This window comes from Gymnoscopelus braueri (genome assembly GCF_963280865.1).
Source record: "Gymnoscopelus braueri genome assembly, chromosome: 10".
In the NCBI taxonomy this organism is placed as follows: Eukaryota; Metazoa; Chordata; class Actinopteri; order Myctophiformes; family Myctophidae; genus Gymnoscopelus; species Gymnoscopelus braueri.
Window position 1 is genome coordinate 40392604 of NC_137611.1, and position 21034 is coordinate 40413637.

The window sequence follows — 21034 nt, forward strand, 5'->3', positions numbered from 1 at the left end:
ACAATTTTCTCCATCTCTCTTTCGTTAATTTCTCTCACAGACGGCTAGCCTCTTGCAGTCACACCGTAAAAAAAGAAACTACTGCAAGGCCCCTGATTCCCTCTCCCTCGTGGTCTTCAGTGCAGCGCTGTTGCTCCTTTGTTTAAGATGTTCACACTATGGTAGCTTTACCAGTGCAGCTGAGGTAAGCAGGGAGAGAGAGAGTGGCTGACAGATAGATAACTGGACGTGATTATTTTTGGGCAAATTAATTTGAAATAAAATGTTTAACTTTGTTTTCCTTTACCCCAAATCAACCTGCAGATTATCCAGGTTCTGTTGTGCAACTTGTGCTAAGCACTGAGAAAGAGCTAACCAAGTCTAATGTTAGTAAAGCTGTAGCCTACTCCAGGCAGACAACCAGTCTGCATGTTCACAAGCCAGAGGCCATACACTTGTGCTTGTGCAGACGACTGATCTGCGATTGGCTAGTTAGTTGTTAGGCCAACTGAGGATAGACTACATCCTATAGCCTGGAGCAGGGGTAGGCAACCATGGGCACAGGTGGCACAGGGGAGGGTGATCACTGGTACACTGGCATAAGTGTGAGAGAGAGGTTTTTTAAATATTAAAAAAAAAGTTTAGTCAGTTCAGTTAAGTCCCCTCACATCTATATACAAATGACATCCTGCACATAATCCTACATTCATTTAAACTCCTAACTCTGACTGGGGAGGGAGTCTGGGAGATATGTGGGTTACTGCTCTGAATCTAATGATCATTACATAAAAAAAAGAATGGTTGTCATGTATATGGACAATCAAAATCATTTGGAAATATTTGATTTTGATGTGGTGTCATAATTAAACTTAATGTTGATATGGCACACTGACTATCAAGACATGAAAACATGGCACTTCATGTCAAAAAGGTTGCCGACCCCTGGCCTGGAGTGAATATTCCTCTGCAATTGGATAGTCCATTGTTAGGCCAAATGGCAGACCAATGCTGTAACTTCAACACGCAGTCAGTTAAATATAGTACATTATACGTCTATATCACAGGTTCTCAATGTGTGGTCCAGGGACCCTCAGGGTTTCTTAAGGGTGTTCCAAATGGACCATTGCAGGTCTGTAGCTCTGAGAGTGTACAAATGGAACCAAATGGACCCTTACATTCTCAGAGTTATGGGGGTCCTTGAAATTAAAAGGTTTGAGAACCGACTGGTCTATATGGCAGGTTCTGCTGGTCCAGCCAAAACAAGGGGTGAAAAAAAGAGAATACTGGGTGGGTGGGTGTGTGTGTGTGTGTGTGTGTGTGTGTGTGTGTGTGTGTGTGTGTGTGTGTGTGAACGTGTGTGCATGTGTGCATGTGTGCATGTGCATGTGCATGTGTGTGTGTGTGTGTGTGTGTGTGTGTGTGTGTGTGTGTGTGTGTGTGTGTGTGTGTGTGTGTGTGTGTGTGTGTGTCAGAGTAAAGTCTCTCCCAATGTCTTATGGGTATTCCTGTAGCGCAGTGGTTTTCAACCTTTTTCACTTCAAGGACCCCCAAATTGACACACATTAGCCCACGGACCCCCATTTGAAAAGATATGCCAGGGACTCAACCATTTTGATTTCTTGGGAGTCCCAGTCTACACTGTAGCATCACCATTAGTGTTCATTTAACTCTGAGAGTGTACAAATGGAACCAAATGGACCCGTTAGGGTCCATTTGGTTCCATTTGTACACTCTCAGAGTTACAGACACATAAGGGTCAATTTGGCTGGGGACCCCCTGGAACCCCCTCAAGGACCACTGGTGGTCCCCGGACTACTGATTGAGAACCACTGCTGTAGTGCATTCACAAAGCTATGTTTGAACCACACCACACTCCCACTCCGGTGTGTTTGTCGACAGCTGTGTGAGAGGTCTCTAATTGGAAACAGAACTGGAATGTAAAAATGCGGTGGCAGTTAGGAGAGGAGAGGGATTGAAGTGTTCAAGGTTTAATAAGGGGAAAAGTCAAGAGCTGGTGGTAAATTGGTCCATCATGTCAAGGAGGGTATTCAGCCCCTTTTAAATCTTTATTGATGAAGATAGTGACACTAATAAATGCATCAAAATAACTAACCAGAGAAAACAAATAGAGGATAATAATGCAGGGAAATAGAAGAAAATTATAACCACTTCAAAATGTGTTGAGTACCATGTAGGCATTTTCACCATGGGTTGATTTTTTTACCCAATGTTCAATTGCCCCTGTTATATTGCAATCAAAGTTTATACAACCTAGCTCACAATAGACAATATTCTTGGCCATGTCTTTTTTTTTTACACTATGCTAAACTTTAACAATGTGATTGAATTGTGACTGAAATAGCCTACTTAAGTAAACACTGATTTTACCCATGTACATTCCGCTAATATGTGATGCTGTATCCGCATTGCTAGTAAAATGTTATTCATAATCCTAAACTGAGGGAACATAGGCATGACCCCTCACTCGCCTACCTACAGTACGTTGTTCCTGTCTCTCTCCACTTATCTGTCAAATAAAGGCTAAACAAATTCCCCCAACAAATAATATACAGTATACATACAATTCTGTATAGCCTATACAATATACATAGAATTTTATTTTCAATCACACAAGCTGGAAGCGATCATGGCAAACCCCTCTCACCCTCTCCTTGAGGAGATAGTGGGGCAAATGAGCAAGAGAGGCAATGACATATTCATCTTTGTCCGGCAGAAATACAAAGGTGGTCTGTCCTTTGTGCTGGTAGCCATGAAGATATACAATGAGGCACATGGTCGCTCTGCTCAGTCAATAGACTAATAACTCTAGAGTAACACCTTTCCAAGGACAATACCATATTACGGATACTGACTCTGACGTTCAGCACGGATACTGTATTTATCACCAGTGTATTCTATTCCTCACTGTCACTGTATGGTGTGGTTACTGTACAGTACTGTGATGCATACTGATGACACTGTTTTGATATCACTGTATTCTGTTGATACTGTGATTGTATTTGTTTCTGCATAGTGCAGGTTACTGCATTGGGTGTATACTGTCGTTCATTGCCGATAGTGTTTGTTGCTGTCGTTGCTTCTTCTTTTGCAAGCTATTGTGTCGCTACTCTTAGCTGTATCTTACAGGACTTATTTTCCTCTGTATCTGTACTCGAACTGCTGTGCTGCCTCTGGCTACTGATTTTCCTTCACAGGATCAATAATGGTCTATCTAGTACAGTGGTTCTCACAGTGGATTCCAGGGACTTCCTTTAGAGGGGTCTAAATGGACCCTTACAAGTCTGTCACTCTGACAGTGTACAAATGGAACCAAATGGACCCGTACCTGTAAGAGTTAAGGGGAGACCTTGTAATTTTAAAGTTTGAGAACCACTGATCTAGTACTATACAAATGTGATCCAAACAATTGTCACAGTCCCTGTAGCCCGGCCTACCAGGGCCTGTGTTGCGTGTGTTGTGTATTCTCTCTCTCTCTCTCTCTCTCTCTCTCTCTCTCTCTCTCTGCATTAAATATGCAGTATAACAATGTTGACTTGTGCATGGAAAGTGATCACTTTAACTACATACCTCTAAAGGCCCATTTATAATCCCATTCAGAACGGATGCGTATGTATGTATGTATTGATACACTCACATTCACTCATACTCTCCTCCCTACTTTGTCTACAATGAGGTTCAACCATTGCATTCACTGTGCTAATGAGCTAATAGAGGTTGTGATGGTTTCCCCAAAATGAAAACGACCAAATCATCGTGACATCACTACAACAACACAAATGTTTCTGGGTAGATAATTAACGCAGGCAGCGTTGCATTGCAGCAGTATTGTTCATTAACCTTATTTCTGGAAGAACAGGACACTTATATTGTTACTATTAGAAATATATTATTTTGTTCTAAATATCCTAGGTTGACAACTAGACCTTGCTAATGTTCTGGACACTTTATTTTATACTGTATAAACTTCCATATGGTAGACATTCTAGCCCAGAAATACCCATTCCTTTACAAACATTCTGATATGGTCTATAAATACCACACATAGAAAAACAAAACTTCAAGGGTGCCTTATATAATACGTCCCCGATTAGGGAATTCATGGTTGGGGGTAGGAGTCAGGCCAGAGGCTGCGTTTACCACACTACAGTGTCATATGAAACTGTATTCGCTATAGGGGAGATTTTTGTATTTTCTCTTTTTTTGACAATTTGTTTTAAAAGGACACTTACATGGTTGTAACATCACTGAGTGGGAGACGGGGAAAGAGAGAGCCTATTTCAGCAATGCAATAACAAGGGCAATGGTAGGCATAGAACCTCCACACACACACACACACACACACACACACAAAAGAAATAACAAATGAACACACACACATACACACACAGTTTCCTATATAAGCAGGATCTGATCTGTGTACTCAATTGATTGCTTGTAAATAATGATCTAGTTTGGAGCTTACTCTTCAGTTACACAAGCAGATCACTCTGAATACTAGCCAAAGCTAAGATGTGAATGTCAATAGGAACAGGCGGTGTAGATGTCTAGAGACAAAACAAAAGCTGTGAAGCTCAACTCGGGTGTCCTTTATGAAAACAGTGCCATCTTGTGGCTACTTTCAGCATGAGCAATACTAGATATTGATCATTTGGATTTAACAGTGGTTTAATTTCCAAATTGGTCATTCGTTTGTTAACCACTTGTACCCCAGCGTCCATATTCTGGGGGGAACATTAGGCAAAAATCTACAAGCTCGTTGCGTTGTGAGCTTGTAGAGGGGAAAACAAATAGCCACATACAGAGCCAACTCAGGTATGTTTTACTGAGCCTAAAGGGTTTAAGTGGCTAATATTAAGTATCTCCTTTATGACCCGTTTATCCCATTGGGATAAAGAATGGGTTGTGTTAGAACTGAATACTATTCATGGCCTAATGTTAGCAGTTGGCCTTGAATAAAAGGAATATTTCCACAGTGTGCCAAAGATACATACGACTAGCATGCCTTACACACGGGCCAAATTGTCCAATATACAATTATTGCTACCTTCATGTGCTGTCGCAAAATGCAACACGGTCATATCTCATCTAGCTATGCATCCCATGTCTATCATGTGTTGTAAACATACTGTACTTATAATGCATTATAATTTGTTTAACACTGTATAGTTAATTACTTATAAGCACTCAAATACTCCTGCTTTTAATAAACAAAACAAGCATTTTATGACTAATAAGGTCTCAAGTATAAATGCACTGTAATCTGCTTATAAGACTGTATAATTAGTTATATACAATTAAAGTACTCATAATGCCATCATAACGCATGATGCCTTTTACTAATACTTGACTTAAAGTTAAGTATTATAATTCTTCATAATTGCTGGGCACTGAATGCATTATAGACATGGGATGCATAGCATGTGTTACCATCAGTTCCTTTTTAATCATGTAATTGCAGCACAAAGACAAATGCTGTCAATAAAACAAATTAGTTTGTACATTTGAGTTAATTGAAATAATTTAAGGGAATTGATTTAGTGATAATTAACTACTTGCCGCGGCCCCCCTGAAATCCCCTCAAGGACCCCTGGGGTTCTCTGAATCCCACTTTGAAAAAGCACTGCTACAGTAATAGTCGGAAAGCAGGATCGGGGGAAAAGCCTTTGAAATCTTGGCTAGAGAAACTATTTATATGAAACCATTCAAGTGATTCAGTTTGCCTACAAATTCTTCACATGTGGAAACAGCTGCTCTCTGCTTTCCTTCAGTTGTTCCACACAATCTTTTACATTTCTTTCTTTCACATTGTTTTAGCCTAGTTTCTTTGCAGAAATTATTATAGACTGTACTGCCCGTTGACCACATACAGTACAAACTGACACGCTGAGACTGGCAGCTCCTCAACAGTGCCTAAATCTTTATTTTCAGTAAGCTACATTGTTTTTTTGTCTCCAAATTAGACAGTTTTACATCATGACACAAGAGTAACTTAAATTATCAACAGCTGACGTACGCTTGATTCCAGTCTCAATGGAAGAATAGGTAAGACCAAAGGAAAAACAAAATTAAATTAAAACAAAAAAAACAAATCAAAAGCCATCTCTAAAGTAACTTTCGTTCCAACAGCTGTTACAGGTGTCTTTAGGCAAGTTCTCCTGTCCCCCCCCACCCCCCACGCACGCACACACACACCCCATCAGTCGATTGTCCATTGCCGTTAAGAGTATCATGGCATAAAGAGTGTTAACGAGTTAACCACAGTGAGTTGATAACGAGAGGAGACGGGTCTCGTTCCAGTCAGTTCATCAGAACGTCTTTGCTTTAACCAAGAAAAGGAAAAACAAAATGAGAAAAACGTTCCAGGGGTTGGTCTTTTTTACGAGCCTCAGCCGTTGTAAACCAAACAGCTGGATGGCACTGTCATTGTGGGGTGAGCAGGAAGCTGGGGCAGACTGGGCAGAGACGAAGACAGGCAGACACGAAATACCATGTTACCAGAAAAGCAAAAAACTCAACGCCAACAGAGACTATTAATAGTGTGGACAAGAAACGGAAAACAACTTGTGTTCAGTCTTTTCATCATCACTGCAATACAAAATGTAATGCAAGTTCCTCTTGCAGCCATTACCACCCTCCCCTTGTGAGTATGGAGTTTAATTTACCATAGGTTTGTGTCTTTGCTGCCTCATGTTGGGTGCATTCATTTCACATGTACACACGTGCTCTCTCAGGAATATCCATGGACACCCAATAATCTTCGAGGACATAGTTGGAAGCTATGCTACAGTCAAGTATATATAGATATAAACCTCCATGCTTCAGACACATCTGTCACGCAGTTCGGATGAAAGTTACAGTTCAGTTTTTCCTCTTGTCCTGTCAGTGGTATCACATTTGAAAAGAAAAATTCCCCAAGTTGTAAAAGACTTTGATGGACTTAAACTCTTTTTTGTTTTTTTTAACCAGTAACAAGTCACATCTCCAGAACAAAACAAAAACAGAAATGGCAAACGTTTAACTACGCACGAGTCAAACTGCCCAGTCAAACAGCAAAAACTATAATGGCACAGTTATTGGTTTCATTTGCCACGTCAAATGCAGTCCACATTATCAAAATGATTAAAAAGACAATGCACGCATTATGTTATGTGCCAGAAAACTCCTCTCTTTCTGAAGTTAAATGTAAAAATAACCGCTAAACTATGATTCCATTTCAGCCTAAACACTGGTATGTCTAGCAAAAAGAATGAAATAATTTGTACATTAATTAGTTATCAGGTGGGAGGCCATGAAAGCCAACATACATTTTCATGAGCAATAACCATCAAATCAAAACAGACATAACAGAGAAACAAAAACAATATAAACATTGACAATGTTCAAATGACTTCTCTTTTTGCTCCAAACCGAGTCAGATGTTTCGTCTGGTACGTGCAAAGATATACGTCATAGACTAGACACACGTAAGAGATGTGTATGATTCCATGTGTCATTGTTATTCTGTGCTTAAAATTTGGTTAACTGTGGTCCAGTTTGACACTGTACATGGGCAACACACAAGATTGCCTCAAGCACTGCATGTCCCAAGATGATCGACAGAGAGCGACCCGTGTCCACCACAAACCTCGTTTTAAGCCAAGCGCTGGTCAATGCTTCCATGTCGCTGCAGCTGAAGCTCCCTTGCCAACAGCTGAAATATTTTAAACGTCCGATGGTTGGCGCTCTCGCCACATGTTGAGATACATCAAACTCGATGCAGTCTATGCACTGAGCACCAAAGAATCATGCTAAGCTCTTCGAGTGCTGCCAGGAATAAGCAACAAGAAAAGAGCTCAAACCAGAGGTCGACGGTCACGGTGGGCAAGCGGCCACACAAGAATAATTGATACATGCTTCTCAGTACCACAGGTTCAATCCCCTCAATTGTGCACAGTATGTGTGTATGTGTGGTTGTGTGTGTGTGTGTGTGGGGGGGGGGAGGTGGGGTGTTTGATGACTGGAAGAGAGACACCTGTACGCCAGGTGCGAGTCACAAAACGGAAACGAAATAAAACAAAAAATGGAATGAGACAGTTTAGAAATAAAAATAAATGTTACAATCAGACAACCTGCCCACATCGCAATACTGCAGGCAGGATTCAAACAAAAGAGAAAAAGACAAGATAAAAAGCAAAAAAAACAAAAAACATTTTCAAACCACATTAAGGTATTTTTATATCCTACATCCAGCTCAATAGCGACATTAATAATTCAACAAGATCAATATATTTTTTATATCATTTTAAGGTACCTCTTATATTTTTCTGAATATTTACAACTGTACAAGCAAAGCACACACTTCAAAGTGCACATATTGAATACAGTATTGACTAGTTTTGCATTTACAAGGATTTATATCCCCCCCACGGAAGAAAAAGAAAAAACTAACTAATGGCCGAGGAAGCAAGAGGACAGCTCAAACGAGATTCTTTTTCATACATTTTACACAAAATATAAGGGACAACGAAAACGGGTAAAGAGGAAAACCGCTGCTAGATTTGCATGTTTCTCAGTAAGACTGGTGACTTTTGGTAGGGCAAAATATTTTCCATGTGTCACCCTTAGTAACATTTTGGGTGGGAGTGGGGGGGTGGGGGGGGTTGAAAAAGGAGGAACTCTATGCTTGTCTCGTATAAAAGTTAAGGCAAAGTCATTTTCAAGTTTAAATAAAATTCAAGTTTCTCAAACACTGGATGGAAATCATACATTGTGTGTTTGTTTCGTGTGTGTATATATATGTATATATATAGATAATCTTTTTTTATCTTGTCCGTATGATGAAAACTTAAATGATATCTCATGGAATAAACAGCATTGGTTTATAAATTAAGTGGATATGATGCATTCTATCTCATTTTGACCATTTCCACAACAACAAAAAGATCCATCCAAGTGCATCTCAGTCCTTCAGAATTGAAAATTTTCATTAAAAAGATTTGTTTTTAATTATTGTTCATCCAAATCCAGAGCAGCTATCATCAACCTTCGGTTTCAGCCATTCCACTTTAACTTCCTCCTACTGAAAGCCGAGCTATTCCCGTGTCTCGAGTGGGCTTGATACCCATGGTGTGGGGCCGACTTCTGCGAGACACTAGTACACGAAAAGGTCCACATTAAACGCCTCATTTGATTCGCCGACAGACAACCATGTAAAGTACAGTGGTTCATTAGCGGTGCCGAGCGTTTAGGTCAAAATGAAAAACAATCACCCAAGTGGCTACTGGGGAGGAAGCTGAAGTTCATTTGCCCGAAAGGCCACGGCAGCCGCTACATCTTGAAATCACCAGACGCTTTCACTATTTTGACAGCCAGGTAAATCATTTAGGCGAGAACAAGACCTTGAAATTATTGTTGGTTACCCGACATTGAGCCTGGTATAGCAACTGGTGTCACCCAGCATACTGTAGGTATTCTCCTTCACATTTATATTAAATTCATGTTTTGGCCTCTATTCCTTCACCAGGGCCCCTACGAAGGTCTATACCTTCTGTTGCTTTGTTTTATTCACATAAATGTAATCTACCAAGAATCCCAATGTGCTTGGGTGTTTCCTTTTCAAATTTTAACCAACACCCTATTTAGTCTCAAACTATGTGTTTTATTGACTATATAATTTAAAGTGAGCCCGGAACATCTGACGAGGAAGCATGCCGAGAGAAAAAACAAAATGATAGGGAGAGAGACATGCAACTCTAGACACAAAGCCCCTAAATGCCTGGGGAAGGAGTTGGACAAACCCACACCAGGGATGGGATTTTCAATCAGGACCTGAAGGCTTTAAGACATGCATTTCCCCATTCATTTCTAATGGGCGAAATCAAAGTTTCTTTTTTGAGTTCCTGATCCTCATCCCCGTTGCTGCTCACATTCCTGCCATTCGACAGTCATCGCAATGATCGATGCATCAACCATTCAAAACAGCCAACCAAAAATTCCTTTGTCATTCAATGCTTCCTTCAGTCTATCTTCCATCATGGCGACAGCTAGGCCATGCTTACATTCTATACGGTATACTCATAATTAAACTTAAATTAAATGTTGGAACAATACCAAAGTCTATTCCACCCCACTAACTTTTCAAAGCCAACCAAATAAACCATTACACGTCTTTTTTTTCCTTCTTTTACAAAACCCCTCTTAAATAGAGGCCAAACATGTCAAACCCTTCTAAGAAAATGAAACATCAACATTGGCAACTAAGCCTGCCATTAAAAAATAATAAGTGGTTGGATTCAATATCAGTACACAACTCTACAGGCGGAGCACAGTGAGAGTATGCTAGAAAAAGCCAACAACTGTACCGGGGTATACACTACAGTGCAGCAAAATGTGTCACGGAGGCAAACAAATGGTCGTAAACACGAACTCCACACCTTTCGTAACGGGAGTGAACAAGCCCATAGTGAAGATAATATAGCCAGGTTTCCTTTCTCAAGGGATAATGTAACCCTAGGCCGATGTTGTAGTTTGTTTCTAGAACAAGTTTAGAACTACAGAAGATAAAATAATAGCAGGTATAATCACCGATGTTATTAGATTTAGTTGTGCCAATGTCTAAGCATTGACAATGCTGTTGACTACTGTTAATGTTTGCACATTGGCTCACCTAAATCTAACACTTTTTTAGTAGCTGGCGTTACATCACAACATACTATGGTCTGCTCCTGCCATGTTCTTTGTCCATTCTGTAGATTTACCCCAGTGAAGGAAAACAAACTTGGCAAATGGTTTCATTCCCCTTTAAATGTTTAGTATGGTGGATTTGTATTTCACATACTTTACTTTTATGAGTACAAGCATCTTCCCTTTTTAACTTCATGTAAACTAAACTAAGAATTTTGTCTGCAAGCCACAAAACTACACCCAACAGTGCAACAGTTAAATGATAGAAATCAAGTATTTTCTACTTACAGTACCGGATTAACTGAAATAACAGGTTTCCGGGGTTCAACTTCTAGCACCAAGAGAATTAACTTGAAACGTCACACTGTTTCAATGAAGTCACCTTGCGGCAAATCTGCTCCCAACTGAAGCCCTGCCTGGCTTTTCAGAAGAGTATGGGAACCAACCTTTTTATCCACCAGCTACTGTAACCAGTAAATCCTAAAAAGAATTCACTGGTCACTTTCACCATTTCATCAGGTCCAACAGGTTTAGTCATTGACTGCTGGCCATTCCCCATCAATGATGCTGCAAAGCTGTAATAAGCCACAGGATGTTTGCATAGTAGTTATTACAAATAACATACTACCATGTTGGAAGAATGACAAGAAAAAAAACAGACTGCAAATTTACCAAATTTTCCTCTGAGGTGTTGAATTTACACGATTCATTGGAAAATCCGACAATTCATTGAAAAAAACTGACATTACGGTCTTTACTTTTGCGGTCAATCCCCCGGCACGGCAACATACACTCTTTGCAACCATTGGCAAACCACCGTCCAAACTGCCAATGCAGACCTCCGCTGTTTCAAGTGAAAACCAGCTCTGGAGTTGTGCCCCAGATATGCGAGGACATGCCTCACAAAATAGCAGGCTGCTTTAAAATGCCCATTATGTCTAAGATGTCAATACAACCTGCACCCTCCCCTTCAAACACTGTATGCCTGGTGAGGCATTACCCAGTGGACCAGATAGTAAATGAGAGCAGAGAACATGACAGGCTGGGAGATCAGGAGAGCTCTACTGATCTGTGCCCTCTTGTGACTGCAGCAGTGGCTCTCAACCTGGGGATCAGGTGTTACTAGATGAGTTTTAACGAGGCAGGAGATGACTCCCAAGAAGCTGGGAAAACATCATGTTTTATATATTTGTGATGGAATGTCAATTTCCAGCCACTAGCCTTCCTCTAATAATGCATCAACTGCAAACCGTAATATAAAAGATTGAGAACCAGTGGTACGCGGGGGCCTTCCAGGACAAGTTCTTTGTACAAATCAGGGAGAAACCATCCGCATGCAACAGCAATTGCTAGCAGTCCTGGGAAAACTGTAAGCCAACACACCAATGCTGGTGTTAAAAATGAGACTATGTAATGCGCAAAAAAAGGCCATCAAATGAGAATAATGAACAAGTCTGCAAAAAAATAACTGCAAGGAAATGAAGGATCCCAGTCTTGTCGTTATGAGATGAAAAGTGTTAATCCTGCATAATGACTGAAACAAACTAACCAACAAAACAAAAAAAACAACTAAAATATAGACCTCTGTCTCACCGATCAAATGATGAGAAGTTGTACAACGGCACCACGCTGCCTCACGACAAGAAAAACAGCATGCACCTGAATCCCCCCCACCCCCCTCTGTGGCAACCTGAACAACATGGAGTCTGGCTGGGTGAAGCTTTTCCCATCACACCCACCTGAGTGGCGGCTTCTATAGCAACGCCCTGCTTTTTGTGCGACGCTGTAATAACTTGAATCCAGGAAGGCAGTTTAGACATAAATATATCAATGCCATTATCATCTGACCCAACTTAACAGAGTCACACTAAGCAAAAAAAAATAAAAAATAAAAAAAAATAAAACAAAAAACAATTGTTTAAATTAAATAAAATAATCCAAAAAAAAGGAGAAATTAAAGTAACAACAAAACCCAGACCAAATAAATAAAAGATAAAAAGCTTGAAAACGGTGCTCTACATGCACAGTAAAGTGCTTTTATTCATCTGCAAGCCCTGATCCAGGAAAGAGAAGAAGGCGTTCCTCTATGTTTGTGACTGGTGACTTCTCTGGGATATTTAAGTATTTAATAGCCCTGACTTTATAGAATTCCTCTTTTTAAATGCATGTCTGTGTGTGCGCGTGTCTGTGTGTGTGTGTATGTATGCAAGTGTGTGGGCATGGAGGGGCATCATCTCACTCCTACTGCGGGGACTTGGGGGGCGTAGGCTGGGGGTGAGCAGGATCTTTGCTGCTATTGGGCGTCTTTCCTTGGTGCAAGGAGGAGGAAGAGGGAGGAGGGGACGGCCACCGACCACCCGGTCTCCTGGGGGCTTCCCGCGGGGGCCTGCCTGGGGTTATGGCTCCCAACGAGGGCTTGTAGGAGGGGTAGGATGTCTCTCTGGCCTTAGCCTCGCCGCCCCTGTTGCAACTGCCGTCTCCCACCGGGGCTGTTGCGTCAGTGCACTTCCACTCCTCGCCTGCAGGGGCGGCGGCGGCAGTGCAAGGGACTGGCTTGGCTTCCTTGTGGGGCTGTGGCTGTTGTTGCGCTTGATGCTGTTGGTGCTGTGGCTGTAGTGTCGGGGTGTCCTTGATCCGCTGGCAGATCTCGGCGTAAGATGGTTTTCTCTGCTCCTGTGAGGGACACAAAAGAGACAGGCTGAGAATCAAAAAGGAGAGGTTATGGCTGACCACTGGCTTTTTATCATTTTATTATGATTTAGAGACAGGAAATTAACCGGGGAAGTTGTGATCATGCTATCAGGCTATCGTTGCACCACCCCGATCAGTTACTGATGTGCACCCCTGCTAGTTATGTTGATCCTAAAGGCAACATTTTCCAGATGTGAGTGCTTGGATGGCAAGGTGTAGAAGATTTATCTGATATTTCTCAACTCCTGGTATAACTCTAAACAGCTTGAATTTTCAAACCCTGACTTTTGCAGTACATATGAGCTTCTACCAAACCTTTGCACAAAACCCCGTTAATTACAAATTAATTAATTACATAATAAACAAGAGTAAAAAATGGTGGCTTTGGTCTGTCATTCTGGACATGGTTTTGGTTTGTTTCATGGGCTGCTTTTTCATCTGGTCAAGATCAAGAAATATACCAGTGTACAATTATTGAACTCCACTGCAGAAGAAAGCCCAAAGTAAATCTGTAGAGTCTTGTTACCGTTCTTATTAAACATTTTACATCATGCTAAATGGTTTTATTAGGTAAAGGAAGCTGTCCGTCCATATTAATTAATTCCACGTGGTAAAGATTAAAGAAATAAATCAAGCTATTATTAATTTCCTCCCCCTCGTGTATTCATGCTCATATCGTCGCTGTCGGGTGGAAACCTAACATGTCCAAAACTGTTAATTTTCAGGATTCAAATTCAAAAGTAGCAAAAATTGCCGATCTTCAAGCTCCATTTTAAGCATTTTAAGCTTTTAGATCTGGAATTTTTGTGTGACACTGTAGTATGAAAAAGTAGGCCGTTAATTACGAAAAAACATTAAGTTTCTACACCAGCCTAGGTTTAGATATTACAGATCCTAAGTAGAGTGCAACACACAACATACAGTATACAGGTATTCAGCTAATAACACTATGACACTTTTGGCTTGTAGATCTGTTCTTTTAGCCAAGCGACACTGTCAAACTAGAGTATAAATGCAGCTTTAAGCATTGAAATGGACTGCGTGCTATTTGGGTGGGAGCAGAACGATACTTACTGTAGCAGCGCCGTTGACCTGCACAGATTTGCTGGTGGTGGACAGGGTGCCGGGAACCCGCTCCACAGACGTTTGTACCTCCTTCTGTTTCACCTCCAAGACCTTCACCTCCCTGACACACACACACACACAAACACACGCAATCAATGATGGGTCATCAACGTTTTCAGAGTTCTTCTAATCTCATGTAACTCGTGTATACTACACATTTCTTTGATGAATGGAACCCCACTTCATATTTATCTGACGTTAGTGGAAGCCATCTGATTCTCTATAAAGAATCAGAACATGCTCAACCTGTGATGCCATGCTAAGAATCCAATAATAATCCAGTAACGGTGACATGTACTGTAGCTGTACATAAATGGTGTCTAGAAATCACTTTACAAGTCAATAAGCACAATACCGTTTCTTTGTAGACCAATGTTGATTAACAAGCTGTATCACAGCTTATACAACTGTAGGCATAACCATGCAGATTTCCAATGAAGTAGTTCACCCTTTATGTGGTTCTTACACTGTGGGCTGGGAGGGCGCGGGGCCATGGGAGAGGCTGGTGGGTGGGGGCGGGGCCACCGTCGGGGTGACAGCGGATGGGGGCGTGGTCTGGAAGCTCGTGGGTTGTGGGGACGTCGCTGTACGCAGTGGCTCATTGGGGCCTCCTGGAGAGAGGGCCCTTGCGGTACTGGCATCAACGCTTACATTCTGACGATTGGAAAGACACAAGTATTGAGCATGTTATCAAGTACATCGCAGTAGGCTTTTCAGAGCTTTTGAGACGGCCTTCTAGCAACCAAAGGTGGACATAACTTTGGTTGTTGTTGAGCGTAGATTTGTTTGAACAGAATAGAAGGTATTTAGAGAAGGAGAGACTTCCAATATGCCCGCAAGAAGGCAGTTTTGTGCAGTCAAACAGCATCTCCAGCTCAAACATGCATGCTGGGGATGTAGTCCAATCAGATCGCTGCTCAAGTGTAAACAGCCTCTAAGAGTCAATGAAGGCCTCTACTATTTAACCTACCCCCAGGTTGGTATTGCCAACCAATCATTACAGAACCCTATACTGGTTGTATTTGCGACCTTTTGACCCTGTGATTAATCAACCACTCAACAAATTTTGTAAGTACCGGTAGTTGATGACTACTAAAACACAGCTGAATGAATGCACACAAGCTCTTGCAATTTGTGGAGATAACAATGAGGGTATAATTAAGTGGAGTAAGCAGTAAGTAGGCAGCCTTAAGAATCAACCATTCCCAAGCCATGTGGTCCATAGGTCAGGAGCAGTTTAGTGGAGTAGGGGCTAGAAATTTCCACTCAACTACCAACATTTAGAAGGAATTGTAACAGAGCTAGGCCCAACAGATCCCATTCGGACCTGAACTGCACTGTCACCTACCCTTTCCTTAGTGGTTCCCAGTACCACGCTGCTGGCCAAACGGTTTTCAAACACGTCGTCGCTGGTCTTGAGTTGTCCAGCTGCACCGGGGAGGGGAGGGAAGCTGGAGAGACCCAGCTCGAAACTGGGAGACGGAGGCTTGGGCGGAGGTGGCGACTGAGGCGTCACTCTCTGCAGGAGGGGTGGATGGGCATCAATCAATCAATCAATCAATCAATCACACACCCAGAGCAAACTCAGCACAATGCTCTCAATGAGTGACAGACACTAAACACCCACCCATACTGAAGTATGAACCTCAGCGATACTGACTGAACGTCACAATACGTTTCCCATTCTCCTGAAATAACTACTTACCAAATACTGATTTCAAGGCAAAGGGCATACATAGTGAATAATTGTTGTGTGCTATAAAAGGTGGGGTTGATGGTTCTATCCACAAATGCTACAAAACTATGATCACTTCTGTCACAATAATACTTTGGCAGGACAGGAGATAAAAACTATGCAGTTTTTCTCAGTGTCAGGACTCAGTTGGGGCTCTCTGGTTTCATACAGCAGAAAGCAGATGTTTAGAGAGATATCATTGAGAGATGGTATTGCATGGTAGAATCAGACTGAACTTGGGACATTATGAGTTGGGTACAACCCTAATATGAATCACTTTTTCCTCCCTCAAGGTACAAGACAAACTGTGTTAACCGTAGGGAGACTGTGAAAGGGGGTAAGACATGAGAAAGGAAGAACTGCAAATATGTCCTCTTTGACAGTCATCCAAATAGCTTAAGCCCATTGTCAACACCTCTGAACATACCGTAATGGGCCTCTAGGGCTCGTTTGAGCTAGTGGCTGTGCTTACATTCTGCATAATGCCTGGCCTTGGTGTCAAATGGGTGAGCAAAGAGAAGTACTTACTGTAAACTTGTCATCCCTCTTTTTCCTACAAGCAGAAAAAAATCCTTTAAGAACATTTTCAATCTACAAACATTGACCCTACTTGGAGCATGTATTAGCCAATTGTTAAGGTAATGTTTGATTTTCTGTCTTTGTTTTAACTAATGAAGGCCAATAAATATAATAATAATACCACCTGGAATTTATATATTGCTTTTCTAAGTACTCAAAGTCGCTTGAAATGATAAAATGCTTATTTTGCACAATTCAAATATGAAAGTGGGTCTTGGAGGAAAATAAGTAAGGAAATGATGCATGTGCGTGCGGTTTTTTGGGGCCCTTGCAGAATTTTGGTGCATTTTCTGGATTGTTGGGGGCATTTATAGTTATGTTACAGCAAATTCACACCAGTAATGTAGTGCACTGAATGTCATTAGATGTAGTGTACTGAATGTCATGAGCTAATGGAAGCAAGATGTTCCACAATGACTTGGCCAAAGTCGTTACTGAATACTGAGGGGTGTAACGGTTTACAAAGTTCAATTCGATAACGAGTTGTCACCGTTCATACATTTTTGATACAGCAAAAAGTACTCCTTGATTTTGTTTTATTGAACTCGATAGCCTCAGCAGCTAACATCATGCGTTATCCATTTAGGAGGAGCGGCTGAGATTGGCACCAAATCATAATTATTGATCCACCTTAAGGCCAGTCCGCCTTATGGCCAGGTTAGCTGTAAAACCCACATTCGATTTAAACGGAAACCGGAGGACCAATAATTATTTTCCAGACCTGCGTAGCTAGTGAACTGTGCTAAAGCTCCAGCCTCACCTTCCTCGGCCCATGCCCAGTGGGGAATAGTCTGTGGTGATGGGTTCGGCCACACGGCCTGTGCCTGCGCCGTCCCTCCGGGGAAAGGCCACAGTTGAGGTCAGCCTGGCTCGGGGCTGGCTGGTGGGGAGGCGCACCTGGGGGCTGCTGCGTACGCCATTCAGCAACCTCTCACCACTGGCGAAGTTTAAGAACCCCGGGCTGTCCAGGAGACCCGTGTTACGGTCGGCTGTGGGGATGGTGGGCCTCAGGTGAGGCTTACTGTGGTTCCTGGAAGACACAAGTGTATTACCATGGATGTCACATCAGGCTCCTAGAAGAGACAGGTGTCACCATGTCATGAAGATATTAAACATGTCACTAAAATATCCCTACAGAGCAACGGATACACCTATTCACCTGTGTTATTCAGCAGTCTCTTACCAATAAAGGAAAGACATGCAACATGGAGGCTGACAGTATTGAGAGGAGACAGACCTCAAAAACATAAATGTTGTGACATCGCTTTTACATCATATCATCCACGACTGGTTGACAGATTCACATTCCTACAATTCACCATGAAATTGGCTAAGGATTTATTTGTTCCAAGACGTGTAGTACAACACGTACTAGTCGATGACACACTGCCCAGACTTTTTTTATATATCCCCGATTCCCCTGAGTCACGCAGATAGACGTCAGTTCAGAGTCAACAGAGGAGTACCGACCTGTTTCTGGGAGAGTAGTGTCTGACGGTGAGAGGAGACGAGGCTGGTTTGAAACTGTGTGACGTGGTGAAGCCGTTGATGAACTGGGTGTTGTGGAACGGAGTGACCTAGAGAACAGAGAAGTGAAAATACATCAGTCATCCAACAGTTGATGGTTTATACGTTGTTTGATGCGAGACACTGGACGCTGATGGAAATACATTTGAAAATGGTTGTAAGCAACTGCTTAAGATGCAAATCAGAGATGGTTATATTTTGGAAAGGTTAACGCCACGAGCCGAAACCGTTTGAGTTTATAAACAGATTGTTGATAGTTTTGCTGTAGTAAATCTTGACTTATTTTTTTACTTCAATTCATGAAGTTCTCTTATTTTTGGGGATTCTTCATTCACCATAAAAGGATTTTTTTTTACAAAAAAAAATTATCCTTGTATTCAAGACATCATGGAGTGAGTAAACAATAGAAATAGTCATTTTTGGGGTCAACAACACCATTAACACATTCCCTGCCAGAGGTTTTTTTTTATTTTACTTCCCCCAGTGCCAGTGTTTACATTTTTTTTACACAGGAGCCGAGATACAGGATTTTAAAGTAATAAGTTAACCAAGGAGTGAATGGAGCTAGAAATCTTTGGATCGTGATATCTCTGGTTCTGTGTGGATAAATTGAAAAAAAAAAAGACCAAAAAAAAAAACGGTTATACTCGTGGATGGCAGTAAACGGGTGTATTTTTCATCAACGGTTATACTCGTGATTGGCAGGTAAAGTGTTAAGGTATTCTTATGGATCATGTTGAAATTGTATCGCTTGTCTTATCAATTTATTACTGCTTTTATAAAACCTGGCAACTGTATCAACGAAAATGTATGGCTGACCAAGCCTTCTTCTACAATCCTCACTAGTCCGACCAGTACCATCACTGCATTGACCTAAAAGCTATATTAAAAGCTAACAAATAGCCCTTAATAGTGTGGAGTACCGTAAGGTTTAGTGGTGCTTCTGGAGCCATGTCGCCTTTTGGCCAATACAAGTTCATGATGCTTGTTATGAGCTAATCAGTTCTTCCTGGGCCAATGCTAAACCTCTTTTACATTTTTATTAAGGCATTAATTTAATCTATTCAGAAACTTCTGAGTGTGCATTTTTGTGACAATCGTCAAGAAAAGTTAATGACCTCTTCCTTGGCACAAAACCAAACTTTCCACTCAGTTTTGTGCAAATCTGTGCATGCCAATAACTGCTGCTAACGGTCAGACTGACGGACTGGGCTGAAGACATTGCCTCCTTGGTGGAGGTTGCTAACAACTACCAGGCCATCCTTACCAGTGCGGGGTCTATGAAGCTGTGTGTAGCAGACCAGGCCTGTGGTGCGATGAGACTGTAGAGAGGGAACTGCTGCTGTGGGCTGTAAACCGGGGGGATATAGTAGGATGTATAGCGCTGCTGCTGCTGCTGGGCGTATGGATTCACCTCCACTGGTCGGTAACCGTTCTTTGGCATGAAAGTGTTGATAGCGATTGCCTTCGCCTTTATCCGTGCCTGGGGAGGAGTTAGATTACAGCAGATTACAACCATTTCCCCCAAAAAGCTGTTTATATACCCTTGCCACCTCGGTAGCACAGCTGTTCAGTATAGGCAGTTAAGTGGAGAAATCATTTTAGATACATAGTTTGAATTGGTCAAAAGCTATGTTGTGATCTTAAAACAGCTATGTTTGTAGTGTGTTGTCAGAAGTGTTTAACTAGGGCATTAACAACTTCAGATTTTTGCAAGTCAACTTGTCTGTCAATAGTCTTATCTTGTCTATGCGTCGATTGATGACGTCATCACATTGACACGCAAGGGGGGGGGGATCACATTGACTGCTGTCCAACAATGAGCAACTTGTATTAAATATCTCTGCAACGTTAAAAATGTATAGTTAATACTGTATAGTTTATACAGTGAAATGCAGCAGGATGACCACCATCAACAACATGATCACCTGAAAAGGTACCATCCCAGCGACCTAACCAGGAGTGTGAAAATGAAGGCCCAAGTTGACATTATTCCGGCTACAAGTTTTGTCCAACATGCGCCAGCGGTGCTGTACCAAGCCAACAATCACGTCATCTATTGCAGCTACTGCCCCATATGGAAAGCGATCAAGAAGGAGCAAGGATATCAAGCATCCAGTTTCTTACTTTAAAGCCAAAGACATGATACTGCCCCTGTGCAGTCGGTGTAGGAAGACGGATTACATTGCTGGAATTGATTAAAGTGCTGGACTCCAGGCGTGAACATCCAGGCAGAAAATACCCTTACAAAACTGCACAGCCTCATCTTTACAGAGAGTGCTGTGGAAAGCTGGACGTTCACAGTCTTTTAGTTGACTGTACAACTCTCTGCACCAATGCAAATCTGCAAGGCCTCTGATTCTCTCTCCCTCACCAGTCCATCTCTAGCTAAATTTAAATGTTATTCAAATATATATATTTTTTATCATGTTTGCAGAGTTATGTTATTAATAATGAATAATTATGTCATTATTTGGGGGTACTCTTGTACTCTTAAAACATCCGTTTGGTTGGTTAAGTAGTGACAAGGTCACCATTTACCAAGCAAAATAAATTCATTAGAGCTTGTCTGAGTGACAATAGTGCAGGGACAATATACAATATAGTAACAGGAGTATGTGTTTGCAAGAAGACAATAAGTTGAACTTCACTCCAAATGCCAGGGGAAAGTACAGAATGTATTGAAGACAGTAGACCATCTATACTACACGTGTC

General features: G+C 41.6%; 1 protein-coding gene across 1 annotated transcript in view; it reads right to left on the minus strand.

Moving 5' to 3' along the window:
- Positions 1 to 5894: 5894 nt before the first annotated feature.
- Positions 5895 to 21034, minus strand: part of LOC308094350 (la-related protein 4B-like) — a 49364-nt gene continuing 34224 nt past the window's right edge. The window contains exons 10-17 of the mRNA XM_080440955.1: positions 19587 to 19802; positions 18263 to 18369; positions 17553 to 17822; positions 16742 to 16766; positions 15827 to 15997; positions 14945 to 15132; positions 14428 to 14539; positions 5895 to 13335 (exon numbers count right to left, since the gene is read on the minus strand). Coding sequence (XP_080297081.1) covers positions 12904 to 13335; positions 14428 to 14539; positions 14945 to 15132; positions 15827 to 15997; positions 16742 to 16766; positions 17553 to 17822; positions 18263 to 18369; positions 19587 to 19802 — 1521 coding nt within the window. The 3' untranslated portion in view covers positions 5895 to 12903. The remainder of the gene's footprint in view (positions 13336 to 14427; positions 14540 to 14944; positions 15133 to 15826; positions 15998 to 16741; positions 16767 to 17552; positions 17823 to 18262; positions 18370 to 19586; positions 19803 to 21034) is intronic.